The sequence below is a fragment of the Engraulis encrasicolus genome, chromosome 19 (assembly GCF_034702125.1).
Source record: "Engraulis encrasicolus isolate BLACKSEA-1 chromosome 19, IST_EnEncr_1.0, whole genome shotgun sequence".
NCBI classification, from domain to species: Eukaryota; Metazoa; Chordata; class Actinopteri; order Clupeiformes; family Engraulidae; genus Engraulis; species Engraulis encrasicolus.
In genome coordinates this window covers 3,554,070-3,578,468 of record NC_085875.1, presented here as the reverse complement: position 1 = coordinate 3,578,468, position 24,399 = coordinate 3,554,070, and the positions used below count along the sequence as shown (strand labels likewise).

General features: G+C 42.6%; 1 protein-coding gene across 1 annotated transcript; it reads right to left on the bottom strand.

The window, feature by feature from the left end:
- Positions 1–944: 944 nt before the first annotated feature.
- Positions 945–24,179, bottom strand: mthfd1b (methylenetetrahydrofolate dehydrogenase (NADP+ dependent) 1b). The gene is made up of 28 exons (XM_063183441.1): positions 23,973–24,179; positions 21,999–22,083; positions 21,109–21,168; positions 20,573–20,626; positions 19,554–19,690; positions 18,850–18,950; positions 17,976–18,112; positions 16,792–16,903; positions 13,933–14,060; positions 11,191–11,288; positions 10,330–10,503; positions 9,087–9,223; positions 8,684–8,730; positions 8,154–8,261; positions 7,447–7,521; positions 7,024–7,126; positions 6,803–6,879; positions 6,546–6,686; positions 6,265–6,333; positions 5,382–5,493; positions 5,001–5,140; positions 4,774–4,815; positions 4,105–4,205; positions 3,468–3,645; positions 2,762–2,869; positions 2,222–2,374; positions 1,992–2,099; positions 945–1,806 (listed from the first exon to the last, which is right to left on the bottom strand). The coding sequence occupies exons 1-27, from the start codon at positions 24,005–24,007 to the stop codon at positions 2,010–2,012; spliced, it is 2,802 nt and encodes a 933-aa protein (XP_063039511.1). The 5' UTR covers positions 24,008–24,179; the 3' UTR covers positions 945–1,806; positions 1,992–2,009.
- Positions 24,180–24,399: the final 220 nt, after the last annotated feature.

Below are 24,399 nucleotides of genomic sequence, written 5' to 3'. Positions count from 1 at the left end.
TCAGTACAGACAAGGCACCTTTCCCTTGATATAGCGAGTTTGGTAGGGGTTAGAATACCCAACTAAAAACAATGAAATATACAATGGAAGCTTGCCAGTAAGGGCCTTATACAATGAAATAGATGCATATCCCTTCTTTGAGAAAAATTGTTGTCATTTCAATGGCAATGATAAATGCTGTAGGCATCTCCAGTAATAAATCAACGCGCTGAATGATAGACACGTTCAAGTGCCTTTGAGATTAGTGATAGAAGTGTGTCTGTAGATGACATCTCACATTTCTATCTCTAATTATGTAGAAACTGAGAAATATTGTCACTATATGGAAAAAATAAACAATCTTGAATCTTGGCAAGCCATTGTGGGTGCTCTCCTCCACCAAGATAGGGTGCGAGAGAGCAAGAGGGAGAGAGCGAGAGCGAGAGCAAGAGAGCATTCTCCAGGCCTGAGCCCCATTGAAAACATCTGGAATGTGATGGGAAGGTCGCCATCATACAAAGCTGACCAACTTCAATTCCTGCACCAAGACTGGAAAAAAAGTCATCCAAGAGCAATGTGAAGAATGACTGGTGGAGAGCATGCTAAAACGCATGAAAGCAGGGAGTAAAAATCGGGCTTACTCCACTAAATATTGATTTCTGAACACTTCCTTAGTTAAAAGACTACTAATATGTTGTTTTAAAATGAACATTTTCTTTGCATTTTTTGATATCTGAAAAAACATTGAATCTTGGTGATATTTTGAACATTTGTCATACCTGCAAAAATGTCCTAAATGACTATTATTTCTTATTACCTGCTGTTAATCCTATTTAAGAAATTCTATATTATAATGTAGTTTAAGCTCAGAAGATTACGTACTACGACAACAAAATCAAGTGCTATGAGCATAGCTTCTTACATGGAAATTAACTCAGAGAAATTAAATGGAAACTGAGACCCAATTCATTCCAGTAAGGAGAGTTGAAACTGCAAACCAGCAGTTTTTTTTATTATTATTTTTTTGTTTTCCAACAATACCAAAAGTGTACATCAGCCTTAATGTATGAAGAGCATTATTCACATCACAATTAAACAAACAAAACACACAACACAGTGAAATGCATTTAGGATTAGTACAAATGTGGCTACAACTTTGTTCAAATATACAACTTTTATGGGTACTTCAGACATTCATTTCTGTGCGTCAAAAGACGTGTACAGCATGTCAAAACATATGATGTTCCACTGGTTGTCAAAAAAGAAGAAATAAAACCCACAAATTCATATGGTAACATTGAACACAATGTCTGGTCCCTGTTGCACACAAACTCTACCAACAGTTCTGTCAACACGTCTATTGCGGAGGGAAATTTCGCTTAAAGTTAGTGCACGTTTATGTCAGTATGAGTGTACTAGAGATAAAGAGACAGCAGAAGAGACATTGATACACATATTAGATAAAATGGCTGAGATGAGATCGTTTCATTTCACATTTTGCTGAGACCAATAAGTCATAAGGGCATGGAGAGGGCAGTCCAAACGAGTCACCTGGGGAGCAGAAAGCTGCGGACAGAAACAAAACAAAAAAAGCTGTAGCTCTACCAACAGTGCTGTCTATTGCGGAGGGAAATGTGGCTTAAAGTTAGTGCATATTTATGTCAGTATTAGTGTACATTGAGGTGAGAGAGACAGAATAAGACATTTCTGCACATTTTAGATATAGGCTAATGGCTGAGCTGTAGGTGAGTGTTTCCCATTTCACTGAGACCAATTCATAAGGGCATAGAGAGGGCAGTCCAAACGAGTCACCTGGAGAGCAGAGAGCTGCGGAAAGAAAAACAAACAAACAAACAAGCTGTAGTGCAGAAAAGTAGTTGTAACTAAAATAACAAATAAATAATAAACAATAATAATAATAATAATAATAATAATAATAATAATAATAATAATAATAACAAATTACATACAATAATAACAATAAACAAATTACACAAACCATTACAACTCACCATGAAATGGAAGATGTCTCAAAAGAGTCCCTTCACCTCCCCAGTAACTGGGTCCAGGTCAATATCATAGAAGCAGGGGCGGGTTGGCAACCCCGGCATCGTTGGCATCTGGATGAAACCAAAAATCCAGTCATGAAAGCAAAGTGCCAATAACAAAAAAGAAGAGAGATGTTGAACACGAGTGCTTGCATTTATTTTGATTTTATAGCTTCTTGGTCAAATTGACTTACCGAGCCAACCAATGGGTACAGAAATCCCGCCCCTACACTGGCGCGGATGTCTCGGATTGGCAGAGTGAATCCTTTGGGTACTCCCTTCTTCTCGGGGTCATGTGACAGGGACAGGTGGGTCTTGGCCATGCAGATGGGCAAATTGGCAAATCCCTGCACACAAGAAATCCAGAGTTAGGGCTGTGCAATAATATAGAATTTAGACCACAATATTGATTTTGGTGTCAAACTGAACTATGAAAAGACAGAAAAAAATTCTATGCAAATTCTATGCTAAGTACCCCAAAGACTGCAAAAACATGCAAGAGAGACATTGATGTCTGCATCGTTCATCATGTCCTAGGAGAGAGAGAGAGAGAGAGAGAGAGAGAGAGAGAGAGAGAGAGAGAGAGAGAGAGAGAGAGAGAGAGAGAGAGAGAGAGAGAGAGAGAGAGAGAGAGTACAGACTTGATTTCTGGTACTCTACTAGAAGGAAAACCTGGCCATACCTGTCGGGTATAAAACCTGGCCATACCTGTCGGGTATAAGACCTGGCCATACCTGTCGGGTATAGCGCTCCACTTTCTGCTGTGCTTCAGGAAGCAACTCGATGTCATCCGCGCCGTAGATCTTCTGAGCAATGATTCTGATCTTGTCAGCAATGGGCAGCTATTGAGATGCCAAAAGGAGTGTGAAAAATAACTTAATTAACCAACAGATACAGTTAAAGCATCCAAACATGAACTAAGTGGGTGAAGAGCCAAGACATTACAACACAAACGATAAGCTTGACACCAGATGCTATGCAATAGGGGTGTGAAAAAGAACTGAAAAGGAGCACTGTGTAGGATTGTGGCCAGAGTAGTTATTTCAACTATGCTGCTCATTGTAACTGTGCTGCTTATTGCCAAATCTCGTTATGAACATTTACTCAGTAATTGAAATAACTTCTTACTATGACCAAAGTGCAGTAAGTTTTGCAGTTAAGAATGCCCATTTCTGGAAATTCAAAATGGCAGACATGGAGAAGATCCACCTTTTCAACTATGTAAAAAAGGTGCCATTTTCCCAGTAAATACTTCGAATTTCATGGTGGTGGTACGTATTTGTGGAAAAGGTAACATTTGTGAATGGGCAGCATGAATTCTGGAAATAAACCACTAGAAATATTACACAGTGTACCTTTAATGTCATGAAGGACATACCATATCAACCACCAGACATTGTCAGCTGCGGAGATGAAGTGTAAGTAGAATGGGTGTGGTACCTCTGTATCGTACAGGAACCTGAAGTTGCTTGGTGCTTCTGATGCTTTCCTGACAGATTCTCCGAGGGCCATTGCACCAGTGCCCCCCTCTGCCCAGTGAGTGCAAATCACAGCATCAAAGGCACCAGCCTCCTTGGCCAGTTTACACACCATGTCCAGTTCAGCGTCTGTGTCAGTCCTGCAAAGACGAGATGGAAAATTGAACATTCAGTCAGTGAGGTTCAAGGAAATATCATTCCAGATGTGGGAGACAGAGGTGGCAGACAAGCAGTCATGACTATTCTATTCTCTAAAGGTGCACTGTGTGGTGGTGGATGGTGGCCAGAGTAGGTATTGCAACTATGCTGCTCTTTGAAACTGTGCTGCCTATTGCCAAATTTGATCTTTTGAATATTTATAAAATAATAATAAACTAATTTACTAGTACGACCAAAGCACAGCAAGTTTTGCAGCTAAAAATGTCTATTTCTGGAAATTCAAAATGGCGGACATTGAGGAGATCTACCTTTTCATGAATGAAAAGTGCAATTTTCCCAGTCATAATGAATACTTAGAATATGGTGGTGGTGGTGGTGGTAAGTATTCATGAAAAAGGTAACATTTGTGATCTCGTGATGCATTTACAAGGGTGACTTACTTGAAGGCGTTTACACCCACAATAACAGGAACTCCGAAATGCCTGGCGTTCTCCACCTGCTTCTGCATGTTACTGCATCCCTTCTCCAGGAGCTCCAGGTTCTGCAGCGGGACAAGAGGGATAATGAATGCATGCATGCATGTATAGTATATGTACGTACTGTGTGTGTGTGTGTGTGTGTGTGTGTGTGTGTGTGTGCGTGCGTGTGTGTGTGTGTGTGTGTGTGTGTGTGTGTGTGTGTGTGCGTGCGTGCGTGCGTGCGTGCACGCGTTAATGTGGGGAGACACTGGGACGTAGGGCGGGGCGGTATACCGTAAAAAAAACGTGATAACGGTGTTCACAAACACAAGGTTCCCTTTTTGATGAGAAAGGGTTTTTTTTGTTTTTATTCCAAATTTTAATTGAATTTAAATTCAGGATGTTCTCATTTTTAAATTAAATTTCAGTCTTTTCTTCAGAAACATTGAGATGTGGGGGAAAATCGCCGCTTATAAAAAAAAAAAACGTGCAGAGAACCGTGATATCAATTTTCATCAAGAAAACCGTGATACACATTTTTTCCAGAACTGCCCAGCCCTACTGGGACTGCTTATAAAATGTTTGGATGGATTAATTTACAGGCCTGGAAAATACCAGTGCTATGGGGAATATTGAAAAAAAAAAGTTTACCTCCTCCAAGTACTCCTTTGGCAGAGGTACGCCTGCAGTCACCTGGAAATCAGTAACAGAAGGGGGAAACAAAAGACATAAAAAGTTGCTAAGCAAGTTCATTTTCATTGAAGGCTAACAATTAGTCTCTGCTTCCATCAACCCAAAATGGTCTATACCAGTAGTTCTCAACCTTTTTGTAACATACGCCCCCTGGACCTCATCATAAGCCTCTAGTCCAGACGTACCGTGGGACCTCCTCCGTGCATCTTCAGGGCCCGCACTGTAGCCACCAGAACCACCACATTGGGTCGCAACCCTGAGTGACGGCATTTGATGTTGAAGAACTTCTCCATGCCGATGTCAGCGCCGAAGCCTGCCTCAGTCACTAAAATGAAGGATTCAATTTCAATTCAATTTAATTGTATTGGGGACTATGTACTTGTACCAGAGTTAGCCTGAGGCTAATTTACATATTCAGTCCCTGACGGGACATAAAACATCAAAAATATGTAGGGAATTGTGTGAATTCATATGGAATGACCATTTATAAAAATCACTTTCTTCAATAATCACAAGTCTGTAGACATCTTAAGCAAGCTGCCTTTCAGCCAATCAGTCCGTCTTACCCACAAACCCCTCTGGTCCCACTAGCTTCAGGGCTATTTTATCCGCCAAGATGGAGGAGTTTCCGTGGGCGATGTTGGCGAAGGGGCCAGCATGCACAAACACTGGGGTTCCCTGAAACAAAACAGGTGTTCAAATCAAATCATCCTTCCCATACATGTCATCTGCCTGAAAATAAAGGCTCCTTTGCTCATTTTCTTTTTTAAAAGGTGGACTGTATGGGATGGTGGCCAGAGTAGGTATTGCAACTATGCTGCCCATTGAAACTGTGCTGCCTATTGCCAAATTTGACCTTTTCATGAATATTTACCAAATAATAAACAAAGATTTACTATGACCAAGGTACAGTAAGTTACTGTATTTTCAGTTACAAGTCTATCTCAGGAGAAGATCCACCTTTTCAAGTATGAAAAGTGCAATTTCCCCAGTGGTGGTAAGTTTTTGTTGTTGTTGAAAAAAGTAACATTTGTGAATGGCCAGCATGAATTCTGGACAGAACCTGCTAGAATATTACACAGTCCTCCTTTAAATTTAATAAATGGACATCATGGGCTTGTTTATCAACAGTTCATAGAAAGCTAAATCTCAAAATAAGTGAGAGTACAACAAAATCTGCAATTATCACAGTTTTGTAAACTGGTCGTATGCATACTCAGGACAGTTTGGATCCTAAAACTTACCCAGTAGACCTTATGTACGTGTAACTGTTCATTACAATAACATCTTGCCCATTTACAAACCAGTGCTTTTTAAGGGCATTCTTATTGATTTTAAATTACACGAAAGTAAACCAATTAAGTATGCAGCGCATGGGTTTTCTGGCAATGATAAATACTACAGCTCGCGCCAGGGCCATCTTAATTTCATCCAATGGAGCTTCCTCACCTCCAGCGTCTGCATGAGATTGGGCTTAATGGCATCCCTCATCAGGACAGTCAGAGCTCCACTGACACCCTGAGAGACGCAGAGAGACAGAGACACAGACAGAGACACAGACACAGTGAGAAATATGAGATAACAAGACAGGTTCAGTAGAAACTGCAGTTTTAAGTTGTTTTCGTAGCAGAGGTGCCTGTCTTTTTTTCTTGTAGTGTAGTTCTTTTACACATTTTAAGAAATCATACCCTTCCCAAACATAATCATTCAGCCAAACACAGTAAACTGACCAGGTCCTCTGTGGTGACTGGGACTCCACCGCGGCTGGAGGCGACCACCATTTTGGCCAGGCGCTGGCGCATGTCCTCCATGCTGCTGGTCAGGGCCAGCACAGCCATGATCTCACTGGCCACCGTGATGTCAAACTGACACTGCAGAGACGAGAGACATTTCTTTCATTACATCTCATTATGGGTGTATATTCTTTGAGTTTTGTCTCCACAAAAGATTAATACCGGTAAATGAAAGGGGTGTGTGTGTGACATACTGATCTGGTGTGTCCTTTCTCTGTTGCCGACTCTCCAACGGTGATCTTCCTCAGGAAACGGTCGTTGGTGTCCAAGACTGATGGAGACACAGAGACACTTATGTAATTAATTATCATCACAAAGTCTTAATAGATAGCATACAGTTTTAGTTTAAGATTAAGTAGTAGATGGCAGATAAATAGATTAGATGGCAAATTTGTGCTGGAAAACAATCCCCCACCTCTTTGCCAAGTTATGGTTTCGGGGTCAATGTCAAGCCGAGCAAATCTGGTGATCTCCTCTTCAGTTAAAGCAGTGGGATCAGTCTTCTCAATGCCAAGTTTCTATTCAGAAATCAAAACAAACCACCATTATTCAACACCCAGAAAGATTTAACACACACAAGGCACTTACTGCATGCAAACAGAGTTAAATGGTGGTTTTAAATGAGCCAACATGGGCAAAATGAACTTCAAAGTAGAGTAGAGCATCATTTATTGATCCCAGGGGGACATTAAGGTGTCGAGTAGCATACACACATACATACATACAAAAGACACAACACACATCCTTACACATATATTAACCATGTATAGCTCACTCCTACATACATACAGCCCTCTCTCTCTCTAAGCCCAATGTTACACTGGATGAATAAAATCACCTTCAGTCTGTTGATCTGGATGGGGGAAAATTTCCTCTGACCACCACTCAGTGGAACCAGCCGGTTATACAGAGCCTGTCCAGAGGAGGAGAGACAGGCAGAAAGAAAAGGAGAATCAAGTTTTTTTTTCCACACAGCATCAATGTATATAATAAATAATGTTAAAACAAATTGTTTAATAGAGAGAGAAGATCTGGGAGGTGAAAAAGAATATGAATGAAACAAAAAAGTATCCTCTGTACGATCAAAAAACATGATGTACGGTCATTTCAGAGTTCTCATTCAGTTCATTTAGTTGCCTTGAATTGAGTTACCATTTGGTTCTCGTACGATAATTTCCTCCCAAAAACAATCATTTTGATGTTTCGGTACGATAGTTCAGCATTTTCCATCTGGCAGCACTGGGTTGGTCCCTGGTGTGCAGGCTGCTTCAGCTTTTTTAATTGTATTATTTGTAGTGTATTTAACAGGGACAATGCCATGTCATGTTTGTAATAATGTGCACTGCAAAGCCCATGACAAAACTTGCAGATGTGAATACATAAAAGGTTTGTAGCTAGATCAATTACATGCCATCTTAAAACATGTTTCCTATGACATTAAAACCGTGTGCAGAAAGAAAAAACAATATGATGTGTGATGTATGAGTGTGACCCATATATGCTGTGTGTGTGTGTGTGTGTGTGTGTGTGTGTGTGTGTGTGCACCTTGTCGGTCTGTGTGGCCTCATGGAACATGCGGGCCTCAATGGCAGCTGCCACCAGGTTGTTGGCGGCCGTGATGGCATGGATGTCACCCGTCAGATGCAGGTTAAACTACAAATCAAACAACATACAAAATATTTGAGAACAAGGATTATTTATGTGGTAAAATCTTGCAGATTATATACATACATACAGCATAAAACAGTAATTCAGCAGACTGCATCGTAACACATGCACAAATGCATGTGTAGGGGCAGCCATGGCCTAGTGGTTAGAGAGTAGGTCTTTCAATCTAGGGGTTGCTGGTTCGAATTCCCCCCGACCTCTCCCTACATCTCCATCCATGGCTGAAGTGCCCTTGAGCAAGGCACCTAACCCCACATTGCTCCAGGGACTGTAACCAATATCCCTGAAAAATAATAGTTGTAAGTCGCTTTGAATAAATGAAAGCGTCAGCTAAGTGAAATGTAATGTAATTTTGAGGCACAGTAGCGCTCTTATCAGAATAGCATCTTAAAATAGAACTATAATACCTCCTCCATTGGAATGACCTGCGAGTATCCACCTCCTGCCGCACCACCTGAGTACATTAAAAAAAGAAAGATAAAGTATTTTAATACAGTATGTATAAAGCCAAAAAATGCTGTTGTCACTTTGAAAGTAATTTGAAGGTGTAAGACCATGATGGGGATTAAACGTGCATGCTCATTTGATTACATGCATTTCATACATAAATTAAAATAAAAACAAGTAGAACAAGTAGAATCCTCTGCTACAAAGTGAGTTCAATTTTCAAACCACTTCCAGTACTGCAAAAGCTCTGCATTTCAAGACTGTATTCACTTGATTTCTGAATGTTGACATTCCACAACAGACCTATGTTAAGCATGGATTAAGGGGGGAAGAAAGAGTAGAGGTCAGTCTAAGCCAGCATACCTTTAATGCCAAAGGTTGGACCCTGGGAAGGCTGTCTGACGCAGGCAAACACATTGAGCTTGAGATGGGCACCCAGAGCCTGCACCAGGCCAATGGTGGTGGTGCTCTTGCCCTCACCCAGGGGGGTTGGAGTGATCCTGTAGGGGGATGAAGAAAGAGAAAGAAAAAAAAGAGAGAAGGTGGGGGGGGGAGTAGGCTTTGATTGTACATATATATTGAGTGTACCTTAGGGTGCAGCAAATGCCCCCTATGAAAAGATAAAGCCTGGGCCCTATAGTAAAAATGTTCTACACCCAGTAAAAACACACTGTGTAAAATATTTTGAAATTTAGATGAAGTCTACCGGGGCCACCGGCCCCGGTAGACTTCATCCAAATTTCAAAATATTTGTATCTCAAAATATTTGTATCAAGGCAATATCTTTTCATAGGGGGCATTTGATGCACCCTAGTGTACCTGGGTGTCATGTTTACCCAACACTGAAGAAGGTTAAGACCAAAATGTCTGATTGACAATAAAGTCAAAAGTAACTAGGAGTTCTGTCCTTCATTTGCTTTTGTATCATTTCTTACGACATTAGTACCCAGTCGCTATACTTTTGGAAACAAATGATGGATTTTGTGTTACACACCTCATCAGTCTTTTGTACAGACAGTAATACCTCTTTTCCACTGCTGGTTTTCTGGTAGGCCTACAGCTCGACACAGCACGACTCGGCCGCCACTTTTTGCTCTGATTGAGCTGTTTACTATGTTACCATCTGGGAAACGGTACAGAAGCCTGAAATCTCATACTACCAGACTCCAAAGTAGTTTCTTCCACCAAGCAATAAGATTACTGAATTCATGCTGAAGACAACAAGGCACTTTCTTTGCACTTTTTTTCCACCACCCCCCCTCTCTTTTTTAATTTTTTATTTTTATTTTTAATATTTTTGAGGACACAGGAAAAACACAACAATTTTTACTCTTTATAGGTTTCAAACCTATCATAAGACGTAATAAACTTATCTTGAATCTTGAATCTTGAATCTTGAATCTTGAATCGTACCCAATCGAAAAGCAAAAAGTGGCGACCGAGTCGTGCTGTAGGCCTCCCGGAAAACCAGCAGTAGAAAAGAGGCATTAGTGGCTTAGTGGCCTTTTACACTTGTGAACCCTATTCTAAAGTGTTACTGGAGAAAAACCCCAAAACAAAAGGTATGGGTATACAACAAAAAAAACAACATGTATGGCATCCATACCCGGTGACCACCACGTATTTCCCGTCGGGCTGGGCCTTGAGGCGCTCGATGGTCTCCAGCTGGACCTTGGCCTTGGTCTTCCCATACAGCTCCACCTCCTCCCACAGCAGGCCGATCTCATTGGCCAGCCGGTCTATGGGCTTGGGAATGCAGGACCGCGAGATCACAATGTCACTGAGGGAGAAACAGAGACACAGGTAGTTTTTGTCATCAAACATCTTCTAGTCGAGTAAGATAAAAATCAGGCCTGTACTTTTCAGGGATCCATGTGACGTCAGGGCAACGTCCCTTCAGGAGACTTTAGACGAGTTCAGAATAAATGGAGTTTCCTTAGCGCTGTAGATGGCGGTAGCACACATCTTATGAAAGCCGCCACCAAAGGTCACAGAAAAGCAAGAAGGAGGAGGGGACAACGGCCCCTTTGGAGACCCTCCTTTAGACCCCCCTGAGCACACTCCTTTTGCATCGGGAAGGCAGCGTTTGATTCATCCTACTCTGAGAGTCTGTGTGTTCAAAGACAACCTTACAAGTGGTGACATCCAACCAGATCCATATAAGCAGCATGCTGTATATTTAATAAGTAAAGAACAGCGCTCCAGTTTTGAGTTCATTCGGCCACAAACATTTTCTGGGGGAGTAGCTATAGTCTGATAAATTTGAAAGAGCTAGCTGGTCTCATTGGGCTCAACAGCTAGCTTGGAGGTCAAATTTGCACTGCCATACTCAGAGAGCACAAGAAAGTACAGGAGAAAGGTAAAACTCAATCATTTAACTAAATGAGAGGTGCAAAACAAGCTTATTTCCAAAAATGGTGCTGCATCACTTTAAGTACGCAAGGTTGTTAACTGTATAGAGACTCACCTGGGCACTGGTTTCTGCAGGTGTAGCGCGGTGTAGGAGATGTTCCATTGGCCTGGTTTATGGGTATCAAGGAATCGCCTGGCACTCAGCACTGTGTTCTGAAGACGTTCACAGAAAAACATGAAGAGTAAAATCAAGGGATGGAAATGAGATAACTACTCAGGTTTCACTTACATTAGGGTGCATCAGTTGCCCCCTATGAAAAGATATTGCCTTGGCCCTATAGTAAAAATGTTCTACACCCAGTAAAAACACACTGTGTAAAATATTTTGAGTCTACCGGGGTCTACCGGGGCCACCAGCCCCATGAAAATAGAAAATAATGGTGATAGTCAGAATCTTGGAATAGAAATGGACATTTTGCTGCATAAAGCTACCCAATAAAAACATATTGTCTCAGCTGTGTGATAAAAATGTTCTATGCACAGTAAAAACACACTGTGTAAAATATTTTGAAATTTGGATGAAGTCTACCGGGGCCACCAGCCCCATGAAAATAGAAAATGATGGTGATATTCAAAATCTTGGATAGAAACAGGGCTGGACTGGCCATCTGGCATGGCGGGCATTTCCCGGTGAGCCCCGCACCCTTGTGGGCCCCCATTTTTTTTATTTTTTACATTACTGAAAATAGGGGCCCATGAGGGTGCGGGGCCCACCGGTGAGTCAGTTCTCCGGCACTAATAATAATTAGGGGGGCCCCTTAAATCCAAAAGTGCCCGGGCCCTATTTATCGCCCAGTCCAGCCCTGAATAGAAATTACATTTTGACATTTTGTTGCATAAAGCTACCCAATAAAAACATATTGCCTCTGCTGTGTGATAAAAAAAATTCTATGCACAGTAAAATCACTTTGTGGAAAATGTGTTGAACTTTAGATTAATTCTACTGGGTCCACCAGGCCCATGAAAATACAAAACAATGGCGATAGTGATGGGCAAACTGGATTCCAAAGTCCAGTGTCACATATTCCAAATATAGCCAATAGAATGAACCAGCTGACCCACTGCCAGTATCAAGCAAGAGATTGCGAAGTTGTATGACTTCTCTGTGCTTCACCTGTGGGCCTAGAGGATTGTACAGGTAGCTGTTAATACCTGGTGGAACATCTGTACTAAAGCTGTGAATGCTCCTTGGAATGACTTGTGTTTTTTCCAATAAATCCCTGCAGTAGTTCAATAGAGTACATACAATACAACTGTATGTGATGTTGGAAAGAGTGGCTTCCCAAAACCTGTACTTAAGTGGCTTCTAGGTATGTCATGGGTATCACCAGGTCCAGAGTCCATTGCCAAGGGCCTCTCAGATAAGTTATGGTACTCGTCTGATGGAGTAAAGTGAAATACTACCACAGGCGATGGGATAAAGAAGTAATGGCACTCTTCAATACAGTTGTATTCACTGCCTTGTAGCCTAGGCATTCCAAGGAACATTCACAGCTTTAGTACAGATGTTCCTCCATGAATTGTAGGCCCACAGGTGAAACACACAAATATAACAGTCATGCAGCTTTGCAATCTCTTGCTTGATACTAGCAGTGGTCCAAGGCAGCAAGGAATTGATATTGTGTTGCAAAAGAGCACATTTGCCTAAATATAGCAGCTTGACCATCAGTCTGTCCTGAGACTGAAGTCTGTGTAAGTGGATCGACTGAATACACAACCTGCTTAGATATTCCTTCTGTTTGTGTTCCCAATACAGGTGATCTCACTAATTACCTCATCAACCTGGCTTAAGTGGTAATTAGGCTCAGCTGGTTCCTTATATTGGCTGGGGCAAATGTGTCACACGGTTTGTCCACCTCTGTTTCAAGACAATGGGAAACCTGGATTCAAAAGCTACAATCCAGTGCCACAGATTTCAAATTACCTGGTTTTACCTGTCCAATTGCCCTAACTGGAAAGGTAACACTAGGTATGTCATTTGGAATATGTGGCACTGGACTTCAGCTTTGGAATCCAGGTTGCCCATCACCATCACCATTATTTTGTATTTTCATGGGCCTGGTGGACCCGGTAGAATTCATCTAAATTTCAACATATTTTACACAGAGTGATTTTACTGTGCATAGAACATTTTTATCATACAGCTGAGACAATGTGTTTTTATTGGGTAGCTTTATGCAGCAAAATGTCCATTTCTATTCCAAGATTCTGACTATCACCATTATTTTCTATTTTCATGGGGCTGGTGGCCCCGGTAGACTTCATCCAAATTTCAAAATATTTTACACAGTGTGTTTTTACTGGGTGTAGAACATTTTTACTATAGGGCCAAGGCGATATCTTTTCATAGGGGGCAACTGATGCACCCTAACTTACATCCATTAAAACAATATTACCATTAACACATGACAAGGTTGACAAGGCAGTGGTTTACAAGATGGGCAAAAATAAATGAAATGATCAGTGTTTTATGGTTTATGGTATGTTTTAGCATTTTTTAAGGATACCAAATGTCTACAACGCCCCCTTGACATCATCATAAGATGGATAACACCCCCCTTAGTATTAAAAAAATTAAATGGACTAATGCCCCCCAATGGCAACTAAACACCCTGCGCTGTGCTGTGCTGTGCTCAGCTGTATCCTTCTCAACGCTACCCTAGAGCTCTCCAACGCCCCCAGGGGAGCTGTACGGCCCCCGTTGAGAAACACTAGTCTACAGCACGTCACGTGAATGGAGAGGTTCAGGAAAGTGATGAGGAGTGAATTTCTTAATTCTAGTGGCAGGTGCATTCACCTTCATCAGCATAGCGACCGTCATGGGGCCAACGCCGCCCGGCACTGGTGTGATGAAGGATGCTCGCTGCTTAGCTGACTCATAGTCAACATCCCCCACCACACGCTTCCCACTTGGCTTACTGCTGTCTGTAGACACACACAACAACAAAAAACGTAAAGGTTGTAGTCGAAGATGGAGAAATGCCATAGTGGACACGAAACCACTGATTTCAATACTGCTGAAACAGACAGACAGACAGACAGACGCAAACACTACCGGAGAAATTCCATCCTGTATCTGTGCTAATCTCAAAAAAATTAATTACAGTCCCCTCCAAAAGTCCTCGTTTTCATTGTTCACTGAAACAAAGGGTGGAATGTCTAGAGACGTTTCACACATTTACATGGAAATGGACAATAAAACAAATATCACAGTTGGAAAAACAAAGGCTATGCATTTATTTTCATTGTATACTGGGGCAAAAGTAACAGTACTCGGTATCGGCAAGTACAGATATTAATGTACTCATACTTGCATTGGTTTTCAAAAAGTGGTATTGTGCATCCCATGTTCTCAAGAAGTCTATAGCCATTCAACACTAAAATCATTTTTTTCATATACACTACCGGTCAAAAGTTTAGGGTCACCACACTTTCCTCCCACAATGCTTCTTTCTGACAGTTAAGCTTATTCCTTTTCAATTTCAGTTCTGGTATAAAATCAGTGTATAGAGTAATTGTTCCTTGAAAATAATGCATGCAACAAATAAGCAATTTGATATTGGAAAAAGTAACTGTTGAATGGATTAACTTGTATAGACAAACCAAAATGTATCACTAACTTCTGACTAATCAAAGTGTACCTTTACTAAGGTAGTGTCTAGTCTGGTGTACTAATCAAAGTGTATACTCCTTTGGCATTAATAATAGCCAGTTGCGGTTCTACAAATTCATTCCTTGGATGAGATGAGGTCCAGAATTGCCCACGAGTTCTATGAGCCCCATGCATGCAAAAGTTGATGTCTAGTCCTGTCAATTCATACAATGCCGGATGATATACACATCATTTGAAAGAGGAGAATCGACACTTTCCAACGATGTATGGCACTGGCTTGCACACTAAAACATCGCTGAGACAATGGATCCTGCATTCATAAGTAGGTTCATTCTGATGGCTAGAAAATAATGCAGCAGACACTGAGCTTTCCAATAGTTCCATGCATTCTCTGATAAACCAAAGAAATGTCTGTAGAAAAATGGACTAAAACACGTATTTCTATGTAATAAATGGGTGAAAAAGCTTGGTTAGATTTCACTCTTCTGTCCAGTTTAACCAATTTTATGGGTAATCAAACCTTTTTTCACCTGTGGCTGTTCAGTACTTTCCATTATTCCATTTCAAGCTATTCAAAAGATGTTTGCGACTTGAATTGCAAACAGATAACTGGAAAAATGAAGGTGACCCCAAACTTTTGAACGGTAGTGTATATATTTTAGGGCTTTTTTATTTTGTTTTTGACAGGACAGTGGAGGAGAGACAGGAAATACGTGGGGAGAGAGAGAGAGAGAGACAGGGAAGGATCAGCAAATGACCCTGGATGGAATCGAACCCTGGTCGCCGGCGTAGTAACCCAGTGCCCTATTGTTAGGCCATGGCAGGGCCAAGCATCACAGGCTTGTAATAGAGTTCGGTCTTAAGGGCCGTACCAGAGAGTGTTTATGGGTAGTACGAGAGAGCAATCTCGCTACTTTTTCCGGGTGGTACTGTCCACTAAGTGGCGCCATCCAGACAGCGCAGAGGAGCGCCAAGGAGCGCAGAGGCTGTTGAAATGAATGTGGTCCCATGGAGCTCAACCACGATGCTGCCATTGCTTTGGGAGAGAATTGGTATCATCGTTTCATTTTATTTTTCCAAAAGGCAGGATAGATTATCCTTTCAAACAGCAGTTAGTTTGAATGTTTAAACTTGCTGGATCTTTGTAAAATACGTCTTTATTGTCAATATGACGTCACGAGTGGCTTCACACACTGCGTTTGGATTGGTCGGCCGGCTGCATTGCTGTGATCACGACGGCCGTAAAGCAATTTTGTTAGCAAGATGCTAGCGGAGCCTGACTCATAAATGCCAAAGCTGTAGGAAATCAGAAGGACATAACTCCCATGTTATTGTACATTTCATTGAAATCCACATTGGTTTCACAGAACTTACAGTAATATTGTCAAGTTTCAGCAGACAGCGAGCACAATTGTCAGTTATTAGCGCCAGCCTTATGACCTCTGCTGTCTCGACAGCGCTCCCTAGGTGAACTGCAGGCACGGGTTTGAGGGCGAGATTCAACACTGTATGTAAACCCACTGTGGCCGTACACACACGTCGCTGCTATTTACTCGCTACTTGCTCACTCGCCTACTTGCCACTCGCTCTGGGTGATTTTGTTTACTGGTTGTCATGGTCCCCGCTGTCCGCGCCAATAACGTCCGTACGAAACAAAATATAGGCCTACACTGTTTAACGTTGATCGTGTGCTGTGCACAACCATGCATATGAGCCTTTGATGGTGTACACTGTATGTATTTTCCTCAACACTTTTAACCAAAGTGTGATGGCGTGCAGAAGTTGGGTGGTCAGAACACCACAGGGGCAACGTCACCTGTCAATAATCTGTATTCTGCATTCCAATTGGTTACTCGCTTAACTCGCGTCGCTCGAAGATAAAATAAGTTTATCTCGGAACCCGCCCACATCGCATCGCGCATGTACTCTCCTCGCCTACTCGCCAGCGAGACTCGCTGGAACACGTAGACATTCTATTGACTTCATCCGCTGAGCGAGTAACTAGCAGCGACGTGTGTGTACGGCCCTTTATGAGCTAGTCACCTGGAATGTGGTTGATGCCACAGTCGATTACCACGGCTCCCTCCTTGATCCACTCCCCTTTCACGATCTGGGCTTTTCCAATGCCGGTCACCAGGATGTCTGCCTTGCCAATCTAGAGGGCAGATCAGATATGGCAGATATGAACGCTTTTTTCTATACACAGTTAAGGAATACCTGTTTAGACTGCTGCCCAGACAGATTTCAACTATTTGGGATCTAACCTATGAGTTAGCTAGAATGAGAGTGTAACTGGATGATAATTGGATATTTCCCTTCATGGTATCACAAAACAAGCTTTGATGATTGATATCAAAAAAAAAAAAAGAAAGATGGCTACACTGCCCTCAAGTGTTCATACACCTCAACAGCACTATGTAAAAAAAGGAAATCTGCACATGTCATGGACAAGCATTGCACAGTGATGCATCTGCCCTACATTTATGTTTCACTTCATTCTGCGCCATTCTAGCATGCAACCCATCGTCTTGGCAAAGCGGCTGAGCCACGGCAAAGCCCCAAAGGTCTAAGGCAGTGGTTCCCAACCTATGGGTCGCGACCCAACCTATGGGTCACCAAAGATCCACGGGGGGTCGCAAAGCCCTCTTGAGTTTTAAGGGGTGTCACTTTAATACCATATGTAGCCCATTTTGAATAAATGACAATTGCATAGAAGCAACAAAATTTAAGTGCTACATTAAATATTTATTCTGTTTTTGAACAAAGACGAATTGAGGAACAAAATGATAACTAAACTGAGTTTTCGCAGGAAACAGAGCGCATCACGTGACTCCCTCTCATGCGGGCGCTGGGTCACCAAAGCTTACAATGGTAAAAATATGGGTCCCTGGAGAAAAAGGTTGGGAACCACTGGTCTAAGGTCTCTTAAAGGGTTGTTCACCTGACATCCCATGGATTCTGGGAAAGTATGGGCTTGATTTATCTTATCTTATCTTTTAAAAAAATATATTTTAGGGGCTTTTTATGCCTTTATTGACAGGACAGTAGGAGATGCTGACAGGAAGTGAGCGATGGGGGAGGAGTGGGAAATGACCCCGTCCGGACTTGAACCGGGTTCCCCATGGGCATGCAAGCCCAAATGTGGGGGGCTTAGCGTGTTGCCACAGAGCCCCCATATCTTACCTTCTAGTAAAGATAAATCCATAAGATAAGATGTTTGCCCTTACTTCTGCAGCCAGATCGGCAGTCTTGGAGTGGCAGGTGGTCACTGTGGCATGGTTCCACAGCAGGAGGTCGTGCATAGGGGCGCCCACGATCTTACTCCGCCCCACTACCACTGCCCGCTTTCCGGCCACAGACACACCTGGACAAAACAAAAAACAAACAACAACAAAACAAACATTTGAAACAAAAGTTTAGGTCAGTGGCCCCAAAGGTGAGAACCAAAACTGCATACTCAAGCCTATCCCTCACAATATAATGATCATAATCATTGACACCAACTAAAGAGGACATCTGCTGTACAGCTACAAATGTGCGGAAGAACACATGAGTAACAGTCACTGCGCAAGTCATAATAACGTCAGTGAATGCAGAGTTCAGGAAAGTTGTGGTGAGTGGAGTTTGTTTTATCGTGAAGGACAGCACTCTCTGAAAATAGGAATAAGATGACTGCACTTGTTGCAGCTAGTAGCTTGTTCCACCATTGAGAGACAATGATAGAAAACAGTGTGGACTTGGATTGCTTGGATTGAGCATTGAGTAAAATGCAAGGCTACACAGCTTGTATTGGAGGATCAGTGTTCTGAAGGGTAGTGTAATGGCGTACCGTATATCCCTTCCAGAACAGAACAGCTGCGGCGCACCCAGAAGTTACTTTGAGTTCTACTTAATTCGATCGGACACTGACCGGTAGCCAATGACTGTTGACTAATAGGAGTGTGACACACGCCCAGAGGTAGTGGAACATAGGACTAGAGGCGTCAGGGCAATTCATGACAGCACTGGAAAACTGCAAGCAATTTCCAATGGGGTTTCATTTCCGGTGATTTAGAATTAAACTGGTGATGAACTCCCCCCCCCCTCAGAGCAATGCCCCACCTGTATTTCTGATCAACTCCATGCAGCCATTGGGGGTACAGGGCAGGAAACAGTCCCCCAGGTCTCCTCGAGAAAGCTTCCCAGCATTTATGCTGGTTAATCTGTACAATAAACAAATGCATGCATTACATTACATTACATTAGGCAGACACTTCTTAACCAAAGCGACTTACAATCGAGGACATAATCATAGCCAACAACACTTGCAGATACAAAGTTCACAGGAAATATACAGAACAACAAGTGCAAATGCCAAGTAGGATTAGTTGGGTTACTTTATATTTTTAAATGCATGTATTTACATTAGTACAGGGTTCAGTAGAGTGCACACATACAAACACAAACACACACAACATGCCATAGAGCGGGGGTTTTCAAATTGGGGGTGGCTTGCCATGGTTAAGCTTGGGAACCCCTGCCATAGAGTCTACCCCCGCATGCACAATAAACCCGAATGAAAGGGTTTGTAAACAATCCCTAGCTACGCAACCCTGGCTGCGCACTGTTCAACCTCTCATTGCTGGAAACTGCTGTCGTGGTTGAACGTGGTTGCCTGCTTAGCATCTTGCCCCTTCTCACAAGTCACAACAACGAAAAACCTATGTATTACCACATACAGTAAGAAGTACTTTTCCACACAATTGCGCATAGCTCATTTTACCGTTCGACTTTCATGACTACACACTTTCACTTTCCTCACTCACCCATCCACATCTTTCTCAGGAGCCACTGCATTGGTCACTTTCTCAGTGTCGATTTTGTTGATTGAGTCCATCGGCAGCTGTACTATTAGCCCGTGGATGCTGGAGTTCTCATTCACCTCTCTGACACTGTGCAAAACCTTCATATAGGGAGGGGGGTGGAGAGATCAGGGGGTCAGGATTTGGCTGATTAGCTTCGCCGATTAGCAAGGCACTTCCTCATCGCAATTCCACCACCACTTCGCTCAAAGAGGATGGACGCGATTGGTGGGTGCGCGAGTTTAGTGTTGGGCACACATACCTATACAGGTGTGTGGTTGGGCACCTCCATGCATCCAATGCCCGTCTTCCATATATCTTTCTGGTCAATCGTAAGTCAGTCATTAACGTGTCACGTAATTGGCTGAGTAAACTGGTGGTGGAAACGACTTCATCTTTGAAGCTGAAAAATTTGTTCAATTTTGGCTGAATTCACTAGCCTAGCATTTCCCATTGAAATGACTGGAGGCGGGACTTATTCACTATCTCCAGTTCTTATACTACCTCCATGGGAGAGATGGTAATAACAGCAGAGCATTAGGGTTGTAACAATAATGTATCGAACCAAGAAATTGTGATACTGAGTCACGATACTGTCTTGCGGTGCAAGAAGGCAGTATTGTGATACGTCCATCAAGTTATTTTGTAACTCTTTAGTCCACACAGCATCATACGATGCGATGCGATGCGATGTGATGTGATGTGATGTGATGTGATGTGATGTGATGTGATGTGATGTGATGTGATGTGATGTGATGTGATGTGATGTGATGTGATGTGATGTGATGTGATGTGATGTGATGTGATGTGATGTGATGCGATGCGATGCGATGTGATAGTGCTTCCAAGCTGGAAAGCATCACCACCAATTATTATTAAAAACTTTGAAATTATGAAAAGCCTCTTGTAACCTATTCTACTCTTGGGAAAATAATAGTCATTATATTTATACATGACAGTTTAAAATGGTCGGTCTTATTTACCTCTTCCTCTGTAGCAGTTTTGGGAAGCCTCAGGTGCGTGGCATTTATTCCAATCTTGGAGAAGAGAAAGAAAACAAGAACAAAACAGCATGAGCCACAATATATCTTTGCAATGGTGTAGGCACACCAGTCATGGCCAATTATGTCTGACAAGTTTCTCCCTTTTACTTGCTGAGACTCATTTCAAAGTTATTAGACTTAATTGATATCTAATTGGATACAAGTCCACTACATAAGTACTACCTCAACTGACACATCATTCGAGTTGTGTGTGTGTGGTAACAAAGAACCCCACTGATAAGTAAAAGAAATAAAATGTAAATATTGTGTGGAAAAGTACTTTTTACAGTATGTGGTAATACATAGGTTTTTCGTTGTTGTGACTTGTGAGAAGGGGCAAGATGCTAAGCAGGCAACCACGTTCAACCACGACAGCAGTTTCCAGCAGAGAGGTTGAACAGTGCGCAGCCAGGGTTGTGTAGCTAGGGATTGTTTACAAAGCCATGTACAGGGATCCTGGCCTGGCTTTTACTCACCTCAGCAGCAGCTTTCAGCTTCATGCTTATGTACAGATTAGAGTCGTCACGATCCCCAACCTGAAGGGAAAAGAAACCTTTGAATTAATTACTACAAAGAAGCTGTGGGGAAAGGATGCAAAGCAGCCCAGCAACTGAAAGTGAAAGTGAGAGTGGCCGGATGCTGCCCTACCAATGGTCAAAAACGCAGTGCATGAACGATGGACACGCACTAAACCACTGCCATGCTGTTAACGGAATGGAAGAAATGTGGCGTTCAGTTCAGTCAACAATCAACAATCTCTTAATTTAGTAAGTAACGTACAGGCACAAATGCAAAATAATGTCTTATTAGATTGTGATGACTACAGAGGATGAAGGATGCTGACATAAGCTTAATTAATCTCAAGCACTGTCCGTCTGAGGCTGGAATGTTTGACATAATTAACTAACGTAATACTCTAGAATAGATAAAACCCCATACAAATGCAAAGACAAATGCAATTTGCAAACACATGTGTGCAAGTATCACGATGGTGCAGGAGGCAGCAATCTGCGCACTGAGAAAGTCCTAAACAGAATGCATTGCAACTTTGCAGGGTGCACGCACGTTGCACAGATTGCTGCCTCCTGCACAATCACGAATGAGCTCATTCGTTCTCCATCACCACGACCAAGTACCAGACCCTTGGAGACAGAGCCTTCGCCATTGCTGCCCCCACCCTCTGGAACTCCCTCCCTCCCCCGGTCATCCGTAACCCTGATATAGGTGGTGGGTGGGTGTGTGTGTGTGTGTGTGTGTGCATGATATTTGAACCTCCTGTTAAGCATCCTTGAATACCTTGAAATACAAAACTGATTCCATACAAAATTGATGCAATACAAAACTGATGCATTATTATTATTCTGACCTGTAGGACGACGAGCCCCGGTTTGAAGTCGGGGTTATTGGCCTTCATAGACTCCACCTCCTTCTTCAGGCTCTCTCTTACCTGCCTGCAGACGAAGAGAGACGGACAGATTCAAGTTCAAGAGTTGTATTGTCATCGTCATTGAAGGTAACGAAATTGTGTGTGGAGCAACAACACTATGTGGTTTCCAGTAGTAGCCTATGTACTTCGAAGCAGGGTTGCGGATGTCTGTGCTTCAGCCTTGGTGGTGCTCAGTCAAGAACAGCAGTATCAAGACAAACTGGACTACGTTGCAGTGTCTAAACCCAGGAATGAATGGAGCACTCAGCAACTTAAGAGTTTTTTTTATTTTGGTGCACAGGGTGACTGACGTTTCGGCGCACCTGCGCCTTCCTCAGAATCGGAGGAAACCCAGTTTGTCTTGATAGTGGCCTATGTACTGTACATAGCACATAGTACAAGTGCAGCCCCCCTCCCCAATTAATTAACAAGTAAATTAACTAAATCAAAAAGTGCAGGCACCAACCACCACTCCTCCCACCCCCATTCATCATTATTACAGTCAAGGAGAGCAGTGGTGGACAAAACAAGTGTTGCAATTAAACTCTACAAATGAAGACAGTGTGTGAGTTTTTCTTTGTAACTTTTAACTTTAGTGACCTTGTGGATCTCCTCCAACACGCACACGCACACACACACACTCAAGTAGCCTACTACATTGGAAGAATTCACTGGAAGAATGCATCTGTGCAAGTTTTACTGATCTGAAGGGCGTTATCAAATTTGCAGATGCGTGGAATATACGGAGGGGATGTCTCGATCTGCATATTAATATGCAAGAACAAGAATATGACTTTGTCAGGGTGGCTTTGTAAAGGCTGTCAAAATGTGCAACCTTTCCTTTGTGGTTTTCCCAAACACAACCCACTAGACTAGTGTTGGCGCTGATTAGGGTCACTGGACCAGTGGGGAAGGTAATGCTCAACTGGTCTCCCTTAATGCCTACTGGAAGGAGGGAAGTCTACAGTGGGGGGCAAAGGGGTCAGTTGCCCGGGGAAATCGGACCACAAATTTGGGTTCTCAGTAAATTGCACTGGATTAGTGGGCCATTCATACGACTTTGTCCTGGGCCCGGCCACAGCTGTCAGAGGCTCTTCGTACTCAAAGAGAACTCTGGTCAAGGCCAGCTGGCTTGGCTAGTCGGTATGTCTTTGCCTACCATGATGCAATTATCCGATATCTCGTTTTAAGATAATGACAAAGGTCACGCCGGTTTGGCTACACCAGGCCTGTGCTTAACTTAGGGCCAGTCTTCATGAAATCATTAACAAATGAGTGAAGTGAGGCATCGCATTAGAACTCACTAAGTAATCTCGTGACAGACAGTCGTGCAAGTGAAAGTGTGCAGAAAGCGCTGGTTGCAAAAACATTGTTTAGAAGAATCACATCCAAATGTTGGCCAACATTCGATGAAGAATGTGATCAAGGAATGCATCTGAATCAATGGTCTTTGCAAGAACAGCGATGATTTAATGACTAGGATGTGCTTGTGCAGTGCACAAAATGTCTTTTCTTGAAATCCTTTATAGGTATAGCGAAAAAGACGACCATGCAGTGCACACACATTATTCAGTTTGTGCCGTCCTGACTGGATCAGCGTCCTACTCGGAAGGAATCGTGAAATGACAAGTTACAACCATGCAGAGAGAATTTCTTCAAAATACACGATGCGCTCTCTGCACAAATACACTTTGCACGTGGTCGATGATCAGTTGGATGCCTTAAAAACAATGGCTTACTGCACTGCAATCACGACACATGGCTGAATGGGCCGACATGGACCGTAGAAGCAAAAGCCTAGCGTAAACATGTGGTTAATAAATTAATGCTAGCCTGCAACATAATTCGCACACACACTTTCGTCCGCGATGTGCTGAAACAACAAACTGTTCCCCAAACTTTTTTGATACTTACGCGGACACCTCTTTACCGCTGATAACTTGAGCCATGGTGGACCTTTAGTTACTTTTTTTCAGGTTCGAGTAGAACAGGTAAAGGCAAAATAAAGCGTGGGCAGGCAGACTTTCAGCGGTGTGTGTTTGCTGTTTGTAGGACGAAGTTCGTGAGTGTCATGAAAAAGTTGTATGGCTTGGCCAAACATCGAACGTACGTGAACTGTGCGCTCAGCGTAATCGGTGGGTGGATTTGACTGCTGTCAATTGAACCAATCTCGTTTCAGTCCGCATGCGCTCTTTGAAGCACAGTGCACTCCGAAGTCCGTGTCCAGTTTTTAAATTTGTTACATAATTATACAGTAGTGGGGGATCTCGTCTGGCTACGGTGTCGCGCACAGTAGCAGTCTGTCTTTGATCGGTTCAGGGCATTTATTGATGTTTTGGTT

Bases quoted from the DNA above. Each gene is read 5' to 3' on its own strand.
- mthfd1b (XM_063183441.1), bottom strand. From the start codon at position 24,007: ATGGCTCAAGTTATCAGCGGTAAAGAGGTGTCCGC. The intron at 8,262-8,683 runs GTATTATAGTTC...TTTGATTTGTAG, and splicing joins AGGTCATTCCAATGGAGGAG to TTTAACCTGCATCTGACGGG. The intron at 6,880-7,023 runs GTGGGGGATTGT...TGTCTCCATCAG, and splicing joins AACCATAACTTGGCAAAGAG to TCTTGGACACCAACGACCGT.